Below are 18,364 nucleotides of genomic sequence, written 5' to 3'. Positions count from 1 at the left end.
AAGGAACCAGTGGGTGTGCCTGATATTTGGGCATGTTTATATTATCATTGTTTTGCTTTCAATCATGGTGTTTGGAAGAGGGTGAAAAGAATAAATGTAAAGATAAATGTAAAAATAAAAGGCTGATACTTGTACACTAAAAGATATTATCTACTGTACATATATTGACCATTACCTTTTCTATGTTAAAAGCCCTCTTTTGGCCGTAATGATTTTGGCTTTACAGAAAAGGAACTATTTAAGTCCAGACTTTTCTTACACAGCCCTTATTCGGTTATATTTTTCATGGGGGGGTGGGGTTGGGTGATATTCTTCACCTCTCAACTTTTTTGGAGTACGACGCATATGTAACCATATCTTGTGCAATTTAATTCCGTAGATATCACCAATGTCCCAAGCCCTGGAAGAGATTTGACACTTGATGACAAGAGATATCAGGGCAGGTGTGCTAGCCCATGACTACAGAGATTATTTGTCCAATAAGAAAACCTGCTGCTGGGGGCACTGTGACTTTCTCACCTTCCACATGGACATGTCCTAAATTGAATTCCTTTTGGGCCATATTGATCAATTTTCTACCACAGGTAATAGTGACAACATTTCCACTGAATAAGGGCTATTTCTACTAGGAGATGTATCAAAGATTAACCCGGGGTTTAATTTGGATTGGTCTCAGAAGGAGTTTTTAAAGATTGCATTGGGAGTTGCTAGAAAATGTCTAACAGTTTCATGGAAATTGGAAACATCTAATATTAGAGCTTTGGCATAGCAAAATTCAGTTGTATGCGTTTGGAAAAAAAATCACATATAACTTAAGAAACAAGTACGGAGATTTTTTGAAAATTTGGTTTCCGTATATGCAAAAGATTGGTGTGGTTACTTTATAATTAATCACATTAGGATTATTAGCTAATTTTGGGGTAATCTTTCACTCCCTGGCGGTAATATGCTTATTTCATATTATTCCATATTGAAGGTATAATTTACATTTATTACGATTTTTAAAATTTCTATACATATTGTTAGGTTGTGATTAACATAATACTGGATAGCATCGGACTTGTCAGCCACAAACGAGCGCTGACGTGGACATTTACCCCTCCATAAATCTTCGTCTGCGAAGCCAAGCCAAAGAGAAAAAGAGGATATCATTATAAAACTATATATTATTATTAAATTAGTTTAGTTCTTTCTCCTTACTCTTTTTTCTGTTTTCTTTGGGGTTTTTCTATGGGAGGGAGTGGGTGGGGGGGGGGGGGGGGAAATGAAAAAAAAAAAGCATGTATGTCTTTTCTTGACTAGATTGACTTTGAATTATATATGTAATTTTGAATACATGTGTTGATAAAATAAAATTTGGGGAAAAAATATTGTAGTGGGTTGCAATATTAAAAGAGACAACAAGATAGGCAGGGAGGAGAGGTGTAAAACTGGATTATATAACTTTACAATAAATTGGAAAGAGTGCAGAAGAAATTGCTACTGGGACTGGGAGAGGTTGGATAGGCTGAATCTGTTCCCTGGAGAGGAGGAGGCTGATGGGTGATCTTATAGAGGTTTATAAAATCATGAGGTATGGATAAAGCGAATGCTCACTATCTTTTACCCAATTTAGATTCTAAAATGAGAGGGAGTAGGCTTAAGGTGAAAGCGAAGAGATTTACAAGGGACTTGGGGGAAACATTTTTCACTCAGAGTCAGGTCCAAATCTGGATCAAGCGGCCAGAGGAAGCCTTAGAAGAGGGTACGATTTGAATGTTCAAAAGACTATTGGACAGAAATATAGACGGGAAGGGTTCAAACAGGGATGTAATAGAGGCAATTAGCACCACCCCAGGAGCCAATGGATGAGTAAAGGCAATGGCTGGGGAATGGTTGAAGTGGGGACTGCTGCAAATGGCTTTGATTAAAACAAGATGCATCTCTGATATCAGTTATAGTGCTAAAGTTCGCCCTGTGTGGGCTGGTGACAGAACAGGGCCAAAGAGATCTAACAGCAGCTGTTTCTTCCTCCAGTGTGATGACTGGGACTTGGCGGAAGGATCAGACTAGCACAGTGAAAACAATAGGAATTAAAGGAAACCGAACTATCTTTATGAACCTGCTCTGTGGTGAGAGGGAATTTTAGTGTCAGGAAGGAAAAAAAATAGATTAAATGTGTACTTTAAAGCTCTTAAAATAAAACAGTGGCTAACGTTTCCTTTAAACTGTGTACATTCCCAATCAGCCAAGCCCTGCCCCTGTGAACAGACAAACAACCTGAGCAGCTGCAGAATGGTGGCAGTACATCCATCGACATGTTTGCTGAGCGTAGAATCTTTGTTTTTTTTAAAGGGCGTTTTTTTTCACAAAAATGTGTGGCAATTCAGGAAGAGAAAGTGTGCTGCCGCACGATTGAGTGTGACTTCCATTGGGATAAATGTGTCCCTCTGGCTGATTACCTTCCCTCAATCAAGAGAAAAGGTTGATAACAATTTTCTTTAACCATCAGAAAGCCTTTAACAAGAACATGATAAAACACGTCTAAAAAAAAGCTCCAGGTATGTCCAACACCTCTTACTGCACGTTACTTCATCATGGTATATTTTTAATTTAATTTAACAATACGGAAAGCCTCTCCAACCCATGAAATGTGTGCAGCCCAATTAACCTACCAACCCCATATATTTTGGAAGGTGGGAGGAGATGATTGTGGACTTCAGGAGGAAGTCAGCGGAACGCAACCCAGTCCTCATCGAGGGCTCAGGAGTGGATAGGGTCAAGAACTTCAAATTCCTGGGTGTCAAGGATCTGTTCTGGAGCCTCCACGTTGATGCAATCACAAAGAAGGCCCGCCAGTGGCTAGACTGTGTGAGGGGTCTGAGTAGATTTGGTATGTCATCGAAGACTCTCGTAAAATTCTACAGGTGTACCCTGGAGAGCATTCTGGCTGGTTGCATCACTGCCTGGTATGGAGGCGCCAACTCTCCAGACGAGAATAAACTCCAGAAGGTTGTTAACTCGGCCTGCAACATCACGGGGACATCGAGGACAACTACGTGAGGCGGTGTCTTAAAAAAGCAGCCTCTATCCTCAAAGACCCCCACCATCCAGGCCGTGCCCTCTTCACTTTACTACCAATGGGGAAAAAAGTACAGGAGCCAAAAAATGAGCACTCAACAGCACAAGGACAGCTTCTTCCCCACTGCCATCAGATTCCTGAATAATCAATGAGCCAAAGACATTGTCTTACTTTTCATGCACTAGTATTGTTATAGTTTTTTTATATAGTAATGTCATAAGATGGTTTTAATATGTATATTTTGCACTATGATATTGCCACAAAACACCGAATTACATAACAATAAATTCTGATTCTGAATAGGAGCACCCAGAGGACACCCAGGCATGAGGTGAATGTACAAACTCCTTATAGTGTGTGATTGAAACTCAGGTTGTTGGTCCTGTAATGGCATTGCACTAACTGCTACACTAATCTCAAAAACAGGATGAGCCCAGGGAAATGATGAAGCAAGCACACCTCTCCCAAAGTATGAGACAGTTGCATTCTTTAAGAACTTTGATGAGTATATTTTTTTGAAATGTTTGCTATCTGAATCACCTTACAAATCACCTTACACACTTGCTCAGATTCAGAAAAGAGAGCATACATCGAATATTACAGCATAGTATACTCCCTTTGGCATCTTGTATTTGTGTGAGTTCTTAGGAAACACATGGATGAAAGAAAAAGTTCTTTACTTTAAAGTTGATGTAAACAGCACCATGAGGCATGCCATGAGGCTGTAAGTCTCCATTACAGATATTGCATAGTGTGCGTCAGCCCCTGCTGGCAGCCAAGTCTCATCAAACAGTAAGGCATTGCTAGTTGCATTGCAACAATGACCATTTCATCTCCCATTCTTAAAACAAAAGTAGCTTACTTTTAACGTTTTCTTTGTATAACTGCTATTTTAACTTTAACTTAAAGAATTTACATTATCATTATTATCAACATCGTTAACATTTTTTAGACTTGTTCACATTTACATACACTGAAACTTGAAGAGCGAATAAGTTAGCACTACTTCATTCTATAACAGGAGTCTTTTAAATTTGCTCAATGATGTCTCTTAGGAGGATTTGCATGCCTTGACGATCTCCTGATTGATTGTCCTTGAATCTTAGTTGTTGCCTCAGACGATGTCTTCTCAGATGAGCAATCAGGTTGTTCATCAGTATCCATATTTCCATCTACTGTGACTGTACCGTTTGAAGGTGCTGAATGGTGTATGATCTTGGTTGGATTTCACTAAGGACAGTTCCCTTCTGAGTCCATAAGTTTGTTTTGTCTTTTAGCCTTACTTGGTCACCAGTGTGGAGTTATTTGTTCCTCTGTCAAAGTAATACTTTTGCTTTTCTTTCTGTTGTTCTTTGAATTTCCTCACCTTCTCCCCCTCTTTTGTTTTTAGGAGGTTCTTCTGAATGGGTAGGTTTGATCTTCGCCTACATCACTCACACTGGTATTCACAACATGCAGGGAATGATGTTGGAGACTCCATGGCCATTCCAGTGACACCCAAATCTCAAGGCCTGCAAATGGATGAACAGAAGACCCACTTCTTTTCTGTGGGAGTTGCTTGGAGACACATTCCAATCCCACTGGGTGCTGATCGGTCTTATCAGCAAGAAAGGCCCCAAGTGGGGGTTCTCACAGAAGTTTCAAGATGTTTTTGAGGAGTGAGGAGAAGAACCTCCATGTTCTCTTTGGGACTGGCCCTCAGTACCCCATCTCGGGGGCCACAAGCAATGGATGAACAGCACAAGGGCAATTTCACTCAGTATCTGCAATAAATCTGCACTGAAGGTAGCTCCAGGGGTAGGAGGAGGCAATGTGATTTGGAGTTGAAAATTGGCAGCAGTAGCTCAGAGGAATCAAAATCCAAACAAAAGATTTGCAGGTTCGCAGTGGCTTGAGGAGAAAATCCGGGCTGACTCTCCAGCGTTGTTATTAATCTGACACACCAGAACTTCATCTGTCCTATCAGATGGACAAAATTAATCCATTATGGAGAAGTGTAAGAGAGCTCTTGCGAGTCCAGCTCTGTCCCTCAACAAGCAGCACTGGAACAGATGATTACTGCCGCTCTTTGTGGGAGGGGAAATTAGCAGCAGTGCTTCTCAAATGAAAACAATGATTATACCTCACTGGTAGTTCAGTGGCTGGATAGCACTTGTGATGGTTATGCAGAGTACATATTCTGAAATATACCAGATGGTGATAGATAGAGGAAGAAAATCTTTTTATGGAGTTTTTTAAAAAACCTCTGGATATCACAAGATCACTAAGAAGTGAATAGAGCGGAAGCAGATGCTAAATGACAGCAGAAAGAAGAGTTAGGCAAATTTGTAATATAAAATTGAGTTCAAAATAATGAAACTTCAAACGTTATAAACGGAATAATTTGTAAGCAGCGAAAACAAGCTGAAATTGGACATTTGCAGGGTGTTTCCATTTTAACCCCTCAGTTGCCAAGAGAGGTTGATCTTCACTTGTTTATAAATTTTTCTGGAGCTTTTGTTTCAATTGAAAAGTGTTAAGACTTACACAAGTTCTAAGGATCAGCTATTCTTCAAACAACTTCACCAATAATGAAATGTTTAACCCAATTTAGAAATGTGTCCATTTATTCAGATCTGAGCAACAAAATGGCAGATGAAATGGAATTTTTGTACTGGAGAAGATATGTGACTCTTCAGAGCTAACAAATAAAGGAAAAGCTCAAGGGGGGGGAGCAAACTGCTGGAAGAACTCAACATCTCAGAGGCCAGCTATGGAATAAAATGTTTTGGACAGTTCCAAAGTCATTCTTTCAGATGATCTCTGTCACTGATAGCCTGAGCCCTGCTGATGAGACTTCGAGAAGCCCTCCTTCATTTTCTGCACAAAGCCAGATCATATTGCTTCGTGAGATGTGTTGGCTTCACTTGGGCTTGGTGCATGAATAACTAGTCAAGGGATGTCAAAATCTTGGAAATTCCTTGCATTTGCTTAGTGAATCATGGATCTTCTCTCCAAAGATGAGCAAGTGAATAAACCTTCAATTTTATTTCTTTTGCCTCAATTTGCTCTCATGGGTATAAAGTGATTTACTCCATAGCAGATTCTAACAAGATCACAATATGTGGACCAAATAGTAGAAAAGGTAGAAAATTATGTGTAGGGATGATTTGCTCCTCAGTGATTAAAGGTGAGAAATTATTTTCCACGTGGATTGGTGGAGGGAACACTATTGTTCACCAACTAACTCCAGTTGTCATGGCTACAAATGCAGTTGTACAACATAAAATGTAAAACTGAAAATAAATTTGATCAAAGATGCTCCATGCAGGCTTCATCTTGAGATTTACATGATCACAAAAGCTAGTTTCTAGCTAATTTGAATCACTGTGAACACACTGAGTACCAAGTTTAAAGAGTGTGCATTGCAGGACACAAAAAAGGCACATGGTTTTATGTCTCTTTTGTACGTCATTTCCTTTGCTTTTCATGTTACTCCCATTATCATAACCTTGACCACACAGATTCTCTATTGGAAATCCCATTTGCTCAGGCTGTCCAAGAAGGGTTTCTGTCATAACGGCACCTGTAGTCTCTTTTAGTGGAACAAATCCCAATAAATGTTTTCTGATAATAACTTCAGACATCTCATTATCTGATGGTTTGATTACATCGGCAAAGTGTACAATCATTGTTATTTGCTCAATATGACTAACATCAGGTGCGCAGTCCAGAATAATTGGGTAGTATTTGGCTGAGTTTGTATGTGTTGAAAAGGCTGCTTTATAGCACCTGCTAGAAGCTGTATATGCTCATTTTGGATCTTTTCCTGGGTAGTGAATCATTCTTTCTTGATCTTTAACTCTGTGCAACGGGCCAGATACTCTACAAACATTAAAAAAATTTCCATTGATAAATTTATTCAACTTTTCATTCGTATCACGGAATGACGATTTTTGCATGCCAAGAACTCTGACCAAAGCAATCAATTGTTGCAAGATTTGTCGCCAATATGTAACAATTACTATCCACAAAAGCCGCTTGAAGGCTGGGTGAGGCTTTTTATTTGTTACGCGTTTCAATTATTTCCATTACAAGTCCAGATGTATTTAAATACTTAATTTTAACACATAAACTTGTAACCATATTCTTTAACATTCCATAAAATGTTTATAAAGAACATTCTATGATAACAATCCATAATAACAAACACATTCTGTGTAAACATCCATGTAATTGGTCAACAAAAAAAATTAGCTTCACTTGCCCTCACTCCTCTAAGCTGCTGCCATGTTGTACAATGCTCTAATGCCCTTAACTATCGTGTATGTGCCAAATGCACTACCACACGCAAACCCATCACCCAGAACATCAACCTACTGCGCCTGTGCCAGCTGGCACAAGAATAAAGATAGCCGCACCCAGCCAACAGACCCCGGGACACTGACTAATAAGGTAAGTACACTTTTGCGCATTTGACAGCACCCCTCTGAGGTCTGCGGCCTAGTTGGCCTAATGGTAGTGCCGGCCGAAAACAAGTGAAACACAGATTAAATGCACCCAGTCTGTAGCCAAAAAAAAAAGTACTGTGACAAGTTGATAGAACATTGGTTTTCAATAGTGAGCTTCCCTAACTATGGATATGGGAAATACAGAGGTGCTGAGGAAAGAGAGACAGGCAGGTTAGACAGGGAACGGAAGGATTTTTGGAAAAGAGCATTGAGGGTGGCGGCTTTAAAAGGGATAAAGGCATTTCTTAAGGAGTGGAAGCCATTTACTTCACCCACCGAGCTAATCCTAATTAAAGAAATCCAATTTGGCGTGAATACATTTAGATGCATGTCTCTTGATTTCCTCATTCACAAAGCCAAGAGTTTTCAAATTCTCAGTTAATTGTCAGTAGGGTTTGAAAAAAAAAACAATTTTCATTTTTAAATCTAAAATAACTCCATGCAAAGTTTACATTCCCATTAATCTGCTTTAATAAAGCCATATGTAGCTTTCAAACCTCACATTTTGACCCCCACCCAACCTATTGCATTGAATAGAAGACTAGTCATTGTTGTGGTAGTGGATACTGGTGTATAATGGTAAGACCATAGAATATTACAGCATGTGGTGATACAAGATCCAACTGCATGTCTAAGCCCCACTTGTCTATGCTGAACATGATGTCCAAATCAAACTAAAACTTCACTGTTTGAACCTAGGAGATATCCCCCCATCTCCTTTATGTCAGTGTGTGAAAGTTTTAATGTTAATATGGGTTTAAGTATACATATATTCTTACTGAAGGAGTGAAACAGAAAAGTCTACAGACTGTAGTCAAAAGACAGAAAACCTGGAGGAACTATTCCGGCCTTGTAGCATTCATAGGAGTTAGGTCCTTGAGGAAGGGCTCAGGCCTAAAATGTGGGTAATATATCTTTACCTCCTATGAATGATGCAAGACCAGCTGAGTTCTTCCAGAATTTCTGTGTATTGAATATATTCCATCTGGTTTCACATTGTAGGGATAAGAGGTTAGTGCAATTCTAGGTCAAAGATTTCTCAATAATCAGAAATGCTGAAATATTAATAAATATTACATTAATAAAAACTGAAAAAGATGTGCTAGCTGAAACAAACAGAAAAACACACAAAAAAAATCAAAATATCAACAATGGTATCTAATTCTACACATTGGATGAACATATTGCACATTTGACATCCAATCACCTGACAAGATTGAAATGTTTGGTGAGCATGGTTTGAATCAGGAAAATCGATCGCTTCCAGCCAAAAAACTGAAGAATTATATTGTATGGGTTTGATTATAGCTCTTCACTCAGTGATGGAAGGTTAATGTCTAACTCTTTGCATCGTCCAATCTGCACAGCTCCAAGGGCTGTAAAGTATTTTGCAATCTGAAGTTACTTTGGTTTGTCACAGATGTACTGGAAAGGTAACTTACAAGATAGTTAAGTTTGTCCTTTTAGTTTGACATTCAAACTATTTGTAAACAACTGTTCTAGTGCATGGTTGCGAAGTTCAGCAGTATTTACTGTGCATGGCATCTGAGAATGACACTGTCTCCCTCTTGTGACCAAAGCAGATATAAAACTAAACATTTTACTGAAAATGTTAAGTATGCCTTATTTCTGAGGAAAAAAATACAACAGTTCAACTGAATGAGTAATTTTTTTTTCTTAAAACAAGTTTCTTAAAAATGTTGGTGTTTTTCTATTTAAATGTATAGCAAAATTTCATTCCCCAAAGTTAAAATTATTCAATGCAAAAGTACATTGTAAGTGTTTGTAAAATCTCCACGTATGTAATGTGTTGAATGGATGTTGCCTTTTCAAAAGCTGATTGTCAGGCATTGAAACAGCAAAATTATAAATTAATAACTTGTGCTGTAACTGAGCTTAAGCATGAATGTGACTGTTCCAAATGAAATTTGTCCCCATGTTGGTTGTAGTTCAGATCTGTCAAATGCCTTCGGTAATTGAAAGGTCTTCTGGAGTTATTCCCCTACAACACGCAGTGAATGCTGGACTGTCAGGCAGCCAGATGTAAATTGTACTGATCCAGATATATTTCATCCTTTCTAATTTGACTGGGTACTTAACACAACTTAAACAATCAAAAGGCTCAAAGGTGTGAAATTGTCACCAACAGGCTTAAATACAGTTTCTTCCCCACAGACATCAGGTTCCAGAATGAATATCTGTCATGTTGGGAAGAGTATCAAGTTTGGCGCGTTCACAGAGAGATGAGTCTGGACACAAGTATTACAATCACACGTAACTTTAATTAAGATATGGGAGACAAACAGGGAGAACGATCAATGGTACTCTATTACTAATTCCCTTAAGCAACAATATAGACATTCACCTCAGACCTGGACTCCGACAATAGTGAATCTATACTTGGCACTCTTTCATCTTGTATTCTTATTCATATGTGTGAGTTCTTAGACAACACTTAGATGAAGGAAAAGATTCTTTACTTTAAAGTTGTTGTAAACAGCACATGAGGCTGCATCTCCATTAGAGATATTGCATACTGTGTGCCAGCCCCTTGCTGGCAGCCAAGTCTAATCAAATAGTAAGGCATTGCTAGTGGCCATGCAACTATGATCACTATCATTACATCTCCCTTTCTTAAAACAAAAGTAGCTTACTTTTAATTAATATGTTTTCTTTTTCTAACTCTGCAATTTTAACTTTTAACATCAAGGACTTACATTTTCATTATTATCAACATTGTTAACATTTTTTAGACTTGTTTTCTGTGTTCACATTTATGTACACTAAAACTTGAAGAGCAAAAAGTTAGCACTACTTCATTCTATAACAGGAGTCTTTAAATTTGCTCAATGAGTCTCTTAGGAGGATTTGCATGTCTTGACGATCTCCTGATTGATTGTCCTTGAATCTGAGTTATTGCCTCAGATGATGTCTTCTCAGATGTGCAATCAGGTTGTTCAACAGTATCTGTCTTTCCATCTACTGTGGCTGGTCCTATTTGAAGATATCGATGATTTCTTCGCAGAACAGCACCTTCATCTGTCAGAATGATGTATGATCTTGGTTGGATTTCACTAAGGACAGTTCCCCTCTGAGTCCATAAGTTCATTTTTGTCTTTTAGCCTTACTTGGTCACCAGTGTGGAGTTCCGGTAGGTTTTTTTGTTCCTCTGTCAAAGTAATACTTTTGCTTTTCTTTCTGTTGTTCTTTGAACTTCCTCACCTTCAACCCCTCTTTTGTTTTTAGGAGGTTCTACTGAATGGGTAGGTTTGATCTTAACCTATGTCCCATAAGGAGTTGTGCTGGTGACATACCACACTCGAACCGCGTTGTTCGGTATATTAGCATGCTCTGGTAGAAGTCTGTTCCACTGTCTTTTGCTTTGTTCATCAGTCTTTTCATTGTCTACACACCTCTGGATACAGGGAGGAATAGTCTGTAACTACAACATAGTCCTTCCCTTGACATTCAAAAAGGTCAGTCCCTACCTTCTAGTAAGGTCTGAATGGTGCTGAGTATGGCTTTAGTGGTTCTGCAGGATTGCTTGCTTGATATTTCCGGCATATTGTACAGTTTGACACTTCATTTGTTATATCATTGTTGATTCTTGCCCAGTACATCACCTCTTGTGCTCTTTTCTTACACTTTTTGATTCCAAGATGTCCTCTATGGATCCTTTTTAGCATCTATTTTCTCAGAGTCTTTGGGATAAGGATTTTTCTTCCTTTGTAGATGATGTCTTCAACCACTGATAGTTCCGCCCTGCAGTTCCAATACTCTGAAACGTCAGGTGAGCAGTCCTGCTTCATGTTGGGCCATCCATCCAAGATGTTTTTTCTCAGTGTTTCATCTTTGCTTGTCTCTGACTTTATGAGCTCCATTTTTGGATCTGATATGGGCATGAACTTGTGATCATGTCCACAAAGGCATTCATGTCTTCATCCATTGGTGTTTGCCGGCTCTCTCGTGTCAACAGCTCTAGACAACGTGTCTCTGTGAACATTAGCTTACCCAGTGTGTACGCTAACTTCAGCGTATAGCGTTACAGCCTAATCATCATTCTTTGTATTCTAAGTAGACATTTATGTAATGGCTTTTGGAACAATATAATCAAGGGCCTGATTGCTTGTCCTGACAAAAAATGATGAAATCTTTCACAGGTGTATGTGATGCTGAGCAGCTCCTTTTCAATTTGAGCGTATTGTGTCTCCACATCTGTCATTGAGATTGATGCATACGCAACAGGTCGCCAGTCATCATATTTTTGCAGAAGGACTGCACCAACCCCAATACGTGATGCATCTGATGATATCTTGATGGGTCTCACTGGGTTGTAAAACCTCAGACTGTTTCCTCTGTGAACAGTTTCTTTAGTTCACTCCATGACTTTTCATACTCATGATTCCACTCTTATTCAATGTTCTTTTCTGTTAATCTTTGCAATGGAACCATTTTTTCTGAGAGGTTGGATATGAATTTACCCATATAGTTGACCATTCCATTAAACCTCTGTACGTCCCTTTTGCAATGTGGCCTTGGCATGTTCCCAATAGCAGACACCTTCCTAGGATCTTGTCTGATGCCCTCACTACCAATAATATCTCCAACAAATAGTTCTGTCACCCCAACCTGGCATTTCTCTCTATTCAGCTTCAGGTTTGCTTTCCTTGTTGCTTCAAGCTCTTTCCTTAGTCTATGATCAATCTCCATTCTCATAGTTCCCCATACTATGATGTCATTCGTTAAGGTATCAACTTTGTCCAGGTGCTCATAGACCATATGGTTAGTTCTGTGATACACTTCATGAGCTGAGGCAATTCCAAATGGTAACCTTATCTGCATAAATCTGTATCTGCCAAATGGGCTATTGAATGTGAACTTGCTTCATCCAATTTTAACTGCCAAAATCCTGATGATGCATCTAACTTTCTGAAAAACTTTGCATTTGCAAATTGTGACATGATTTCTTCACACATCGGAAGCTTAAATCTTTATTGTTCTGTTTAGATCTCTTAGATCCAAGCAAATTCTAAGCTTTCCATTCTCTTTGTCTTCAACGATGAGTGAACTCACCCACTCCATTGGCTCATCTATCTTCTGAATCAAATTCAGGCTTTCTATCCTGTCCAACTCTGCCTTTAGCTGCTTTTGAAGCGCAATTGGAACTGTTCTGCATGGATGGATTATCGGTGGCACACGTTGATCCACTCTGATCGTGTGTTTTCCTGTAAGGCAGCCTAAACCCTGAAATAGGTCATTGTACTCTTTCATGAGTTCATCATAGACTGTCTCTCCTTTGCTTTCCACAATGAGGACACTTTTTACCAGATTCAGTTTCTCACAGGCTGTTAAACCTAGTATGGCCTGTACATCCTTTGGTACCATGATGAATGCTAGCATATGCTCTTTGTCCTTGTGTTTCACTTTGACCATGCATTCTTCTTTCACTGGTATATCGATACCTGTAAATCCTGTCACCTTCACTTTTGTTCCATACGTCTTTGGTCTGGGTCTAATCTTCTTAAAATCAGTCTCTGATATTACATTAATTTGTGCTCCAGTATCCAATTTAACTAAAATGTATGTGTCATTCACTTTTAATCTCAACATCCAGTCTCTGTTTTCTTTCTTGTTTTCAATCACAACATCTACATAGAATTCCTCTCTCTCCCTTTCATCTACTGCATGAATCTTGCTTTGTTGCAGTTGGTTCCTACAGCAACTAGCATAATGGTTGCTTTTGTTGGACATATTGCATATTTTACCATATGCTGGACATATTTTTGGTAGATGTTGTGTATCACATTGACAAAATGCCTTTCGATTGTCCCTTTCATTTTTGTTCGCTGGCCATGCCTCTCTTTCCACTTTGGCGCTCTTTTTGTTAAACAGTTTATGTCTGTTCTTGCTCACTGCATCCACGTTGCAGCTAGTTTCACTTAATGGCTCTTTTGCCTGCAATTTTACAGTTTCTGTAGCCCCACAGAGTGCTATAGCTTTTTCCAGGCCTAGATTTTGCTCTCTTAGTAGTCTTTCCCTTAGACTATAATCTGGAATACCACAAACAAGTCTGTCCTTTATCAGCGAGTCGGTCAGTCCACCAAATTCACAATTTTTGCTTCTGTTTCTAAATTCAGTCACATACTGATCAGTACTTTCTTCTGTTTTCTGTATACATGTGAAAAATTTGTGCCTTTCAAATGTCATGCTATGTTTAGGTATGCAGTATGCCTCAAACTGTTCCCTTATTTTTTCCAATTATATTTTGTCTCCTTCAGCAGCAAATGTGAAGTTATTATACATCTCCAGGGCTTCATCACCCATGACATGTAAGAAAACTGCTGCTTTCACTTTATCACTTTTCTCATCAGCTCCGACTGCCACTAAATACAATCCAAAATACTGTTTACATTTGTTCCAATTTTCAGCCACATTACCTGTCAGCTGAAGTTTAACTGGTGGATGTAATCCTCCCATTTTTCTCCTTGTTAGTTTCTCTTCACTGATCAGTTGCTGACGTTAGATTTTACCTTTTAAAGTATTTCCTTCTAATTTCTTTCATCCCACTTCTGACACCATTTTTCATATGTATGTCTTCTTAGACAACACATAGATGAAGGAAAAGTTTCTTTACTTTAAAGTTGTTATAAACAGCACCCTGAGGCATGCCATGAGGCTGCAAATCTCTATTACAGATATTGCATATTGTGTGTCATCCCCCTGCTGGCAGCCAGGTCTAATCAAGCAGTAAGACATTGCTTGTTGCATTGCAACCATGATCACTATGATTACAGACACGCTCACACACCTTTACACACACACAGTTCCTTATACCAGCAGAGGTGCAGTTCTCTGCAAGTATTGATCTATTGCACTATTACGGCTCACATTCAGTGTATTACACATCTTACCCATGACACTCCCAGCGATGTCCACAGTAGCAGCCTGACATAGAGCAATGTCCGGGACTTGGACCATGAGGCAGAGGGAAAGAATGTGCTGTGCATTGGTATTATATACAGTGCTAATCAGTGCTTCTAGCCAATAATGACCCTACTTGATTTAAAATAACCAGTTGCAATGTTTGCACAAATGGGTGGCCAGAGTGCAACCTTAATTGACAGATGATGCGATTTCCGAATAAGTTTCAGACAAAGAGGACAAACGATCACCCTCAATCCACACATTCCAGATAGGCAAGGAAACCACACACAATAACCTCACAACAGTGCTTTCATGCCACCCTTACTTAGTAGTAATTGATCTTTCTTTTTCATTGCAACTCTACACTGTGCTCTTACCCTTCCATTTTATGTAGTTTGTATGTTATAGTTTACCTGTTAGGCTGCTTGCAGTATTTATCAAGTATAATGTTACAAACTAACTAAACTAAACTAACTCCAGTATTAACATATTGTGTTCATCGATCCACAGTACATTTCACAAAAAAAGTTCCTTTTTGTGTTATCTCTCATACTCCTTGCAGATTGTGGAAACATTGCCTGTGTACTGAAATGTAGTCTGGAATTCTGTTGGCTTGTGATGTAAACTTGGAACATATTTAGTCTGGAATGAGATGGGGTGGAATATGATTTTGGAAGGTTTGCTGACTATAATTTCATTCATAAATTCTTCCGGAAACAATAGAGGGTGCTAAATATACTTAACTAACATTGAACTATGCAAATAGTGACCTATATGTTAAATTTGAACATCACAAGTTAAAACAACAATAATTCTGGCAAGTGGGCAAGCAAGAAGGGACATAGAGAAAAACAATGAGGTTTGTCCAAAATTCCTGCCTAACCTCAGGTTCTAGTGCTGTAACTTGCCATGTTCCTCATTTTTTCAGAGGTCACCTCAGTTCATGCAAGGTGTTTCAAAGCTGAAGAGTTATATAGCCCCAGCAGTATATTAGATAAATTAAACAAAGTCTCATGTTGTGATCTTTAGCATCACACCACACTTAAGGTGACCACATGATGGTTAAGTGAACGAGATATTTTACTATAAAATTTCTCATTTGCAAAGAAATATTTAAGCAACTTTTCCTGATTCTGGACTCACAGGCAGGCCCAGCTATAAACAGAAAATTCTGAATCCGATGCTTGCAGTGAGAATAAAATCACGTAACCTAGTAAGAAATATTTTACAGCTCCAAAGTACTAAGAAGCAACAGACATTTAAAGGCATCATTTATATTCCAAACAGCACTCTGATGTTCTTCAGTTCTAACAAAATATCTGATACTCATTGTTTCACTGTGGCTTTTATAGTAACTGGTTTATGCAGTTGGCAGATTTTTGAGAAAACCCTCCAGGATCATTGTAAAGCAATGCATGGATTAAGCATTTAACTTTCATCCTCCTGGATTACCTTAGGCACTTTTGCTTTCCATAGTGTCCATATTGTTCAAAGTTGAATGATACTCCAACAAAATGGAGTGAATCTCCAAGGACACTCAAACATCAATGAGAAGCCCCGAGAGTTTGAAATTAAATAATTGGTTAAATTTCCAAAGCATATAAAACATAAAAGCATGCTATAATTTGATTTCAACAAATGGGACAGGCCATCTGAACCTTTTATGCATAGTTCTCCTTGTCACATTTGTGGCCCGAAATGTGAAGTTAATAAAACATTAAACACAAGTTTTATCAGGTAAACTTCTCAGGGTCTTTATTTTCCAGTTTCCTTTGTTCTCCTGCTTGTTCTCTTATCTCTCTCTCATACCACGTGACTTCCGGTACATCTCATACATATTCATTATCATGACATCCCTCCTTTAATCAGAAATAAACTTTACCTTCACTTACCAATATCCCTCGGAAGCCTACAAACATCGTAACTAATGGTAATACTATAACTCAACTACATAAAATTTACTTCCTACAGCACTCATACATGCACTTTATGATATAAGATTAAATACTGTCCCAAAGTTCTTATTAAAACTATGGCACAAAGTCTTCGTATCGTTTGGGCGCTTTCCGGTTTCGTTTCGGCCTGCCTGCGATATTGTCGTCGCTTCTCGGTTGTTCACTCTCAGCGTCGGAAATACTGCTCGCCATGGCTTCGGGTGTTTCTGGCGCTCTAGTCACTTTATCAGGAGTGCTGGTAACTGCCTCTGGAACATCATCAGGTCTCTCAGTTTCAGCATCTCATATTGGCCTTTCAACCTCTTCGCTCGATGTATCTCTGGACTGGTACCTTTTTACACCTGATACATTTCTCTTATACAGGACTCCAGTCGGAGACTTGACTGTCACCATACTGCCACTTCTGGATACGACAGTATAGGGTTGCTGGTAATAAGGTGTGTCTAGCTTACCACCAGTTTCATGCCTCACTAGAACATTATCCCTGGCATGATGTCTGAGTACTTGGCTCCACGTTTCGAATCTGTGTACAGCTTTGCTGCACCTTTCTTTTCAGCATCGTGGTCCCTCATCTCCTGGTCGTCTCGGATTTCCTTTATTTCTGGCATTTTTGTGCGGATTTTTCTCCCAAAAAATGCTTCTGCAGGACTTTTTCCAGTGGTTGCATGAAGCGTTGCTCGATAGACAGCCACATAAGATAGCAATGCTTCTCGCCAATTTTGTCCTTCTGCGTGTGCAATCCTCAATCGTTTTTCAATGGACTGATTTTGTCTCTCTACTTCTCCGTTGGCTTGCGGCCATTTCAGAGTTACTTTATGATGGTGAATACCTGTGGTCCTCATGTATTCCGCAAATGTCTCTGAAATGAATTGTGGACCATTGTCAGAGTATAATGTAACAGGTAATCCATATCTTGCGAATATCTCTGCTAATGCATGTATTGTTTTTTTCAGTGGTTGTGGACTTCAACACCACGTACTCATAGTATCTGCTGTAGTAATCTATCACTACCATAATTGATTCACCCGTCGGTAAAGGTCCAAGAAAATCAACAGCTACGTCGATCCATGGTCCTGTAAGGAGTTGCGTACTCTGGATCGGTTCTGGCGGATTACTCCTACTTGTGATTTGACATCCGTGACAAGTTTTAACAAATTTCTCTGCGTCTTTATCACAACCTGGCCACCATACCTTGGTCCTGAGGTTTTGCTTGGTACCAACAATACCTAGGTGTCCTTCATGCGCTAAGGATACGATCTTCGGTCTCAATCTTTGCGGTATCACCAATCTGCAACCTCTTAGTACACACTGTCCGATGCAACAAAGTTCGTCTCTAATGGGAATGTAAGCCTTGTGAGTACACTTGTCCCATTGTCCACTCTGTATGCATTCTCTTACTTCCCTGAGTTCTGGATCACGTTCGGATTCTCTCTCGACTTCCTTCATAGTCACAGCTTTCGGTGTCGCCTGAATAGCTACGAAGCATACAAAGCTCTCTGTTTCTTTTCCCAATTCTGACTTGGATTGTGGACCACCATCCTTCACCAATCTGGACAGTGGATCTGCAATGTTTGTTTTCCCTGCAATGTGGATTATTTTATATTTGTAGGGTTGTAGTCTGAGTATCCATCTCTCTATTCTGGCACATGGTTTGGTGCATAGATCACCTCTAATGGCTTATGATCTGTGATAAGTTCAAATTCAATGCCGTATAAATATGCATGGAACCTCTCACAGGCCCATACAAGTCTGAGTGCTTCTTTCTCTGTCTGAGAGTATCTTCTTTCCACATCTGATAACGATCTGCTGGCATAGGCAATGATTCTTGGTCCTCCATCATGCATCTGGACCAACACGGCTCCTAAACCAACCGGGCTGGCATCCGCTATGACTTTGGTTGATGCCGCCGGATCGTAATATCCAAGAGTTTTTGC

The 18,364-nt window shown here is 39.3% G+C and overlaps 1 protein-coding gene across 7 annotated transcripts in view; it reads left to right on the top strand.

Annotated features, from left to right (window-relative positions):
- Window positions 1–6,343, top strand: part of frmd6 (FERM domain containing 6) — a 146,549-nt gene extending 140,206 nt beyond the window's left edge. For 5 of the 7 annotated variants that reach the window (XM_069917043.1, XM_069917047.1, XM_069917041.1 and 2 more), the window contains one exon: window positions 380–1,167. In XM_069917043.1, the coding sequence (XP_069773144.1) occupies window positions 380–459 (80 nt within the window). In that variant the 3' untranslated portion in view covers window positions 460–1,167. Of the gene's footprint in view, window positions 1–379; window positions 1,168–4,451 lie in introns of those variants that run through there. The other 2 variants (XR_011351378.1, XM_069917048.1) reach the window with 2 other exon arrangements.
- Window positions 6,344–18,364: the final 12,021 nt, after the last annotated feature.

Source organism: Narcine bancroftii, chromosome 2 (assembly GCF_036971445.1).
Source record: "Narcine bancroftii isolate sNarBan1 chromosome 2, sNarBan1.hap1, whole genome shotgun sequence".
NCBI lineage: Eukaryota > Metazoa > Chordata > Chondrichthyes > Torpediniformes > Narcinidae > Narcine > Narcine bancroftii.
This window is presented reverse-complemented; position numbering and strand designations above follow the sequence as displayed.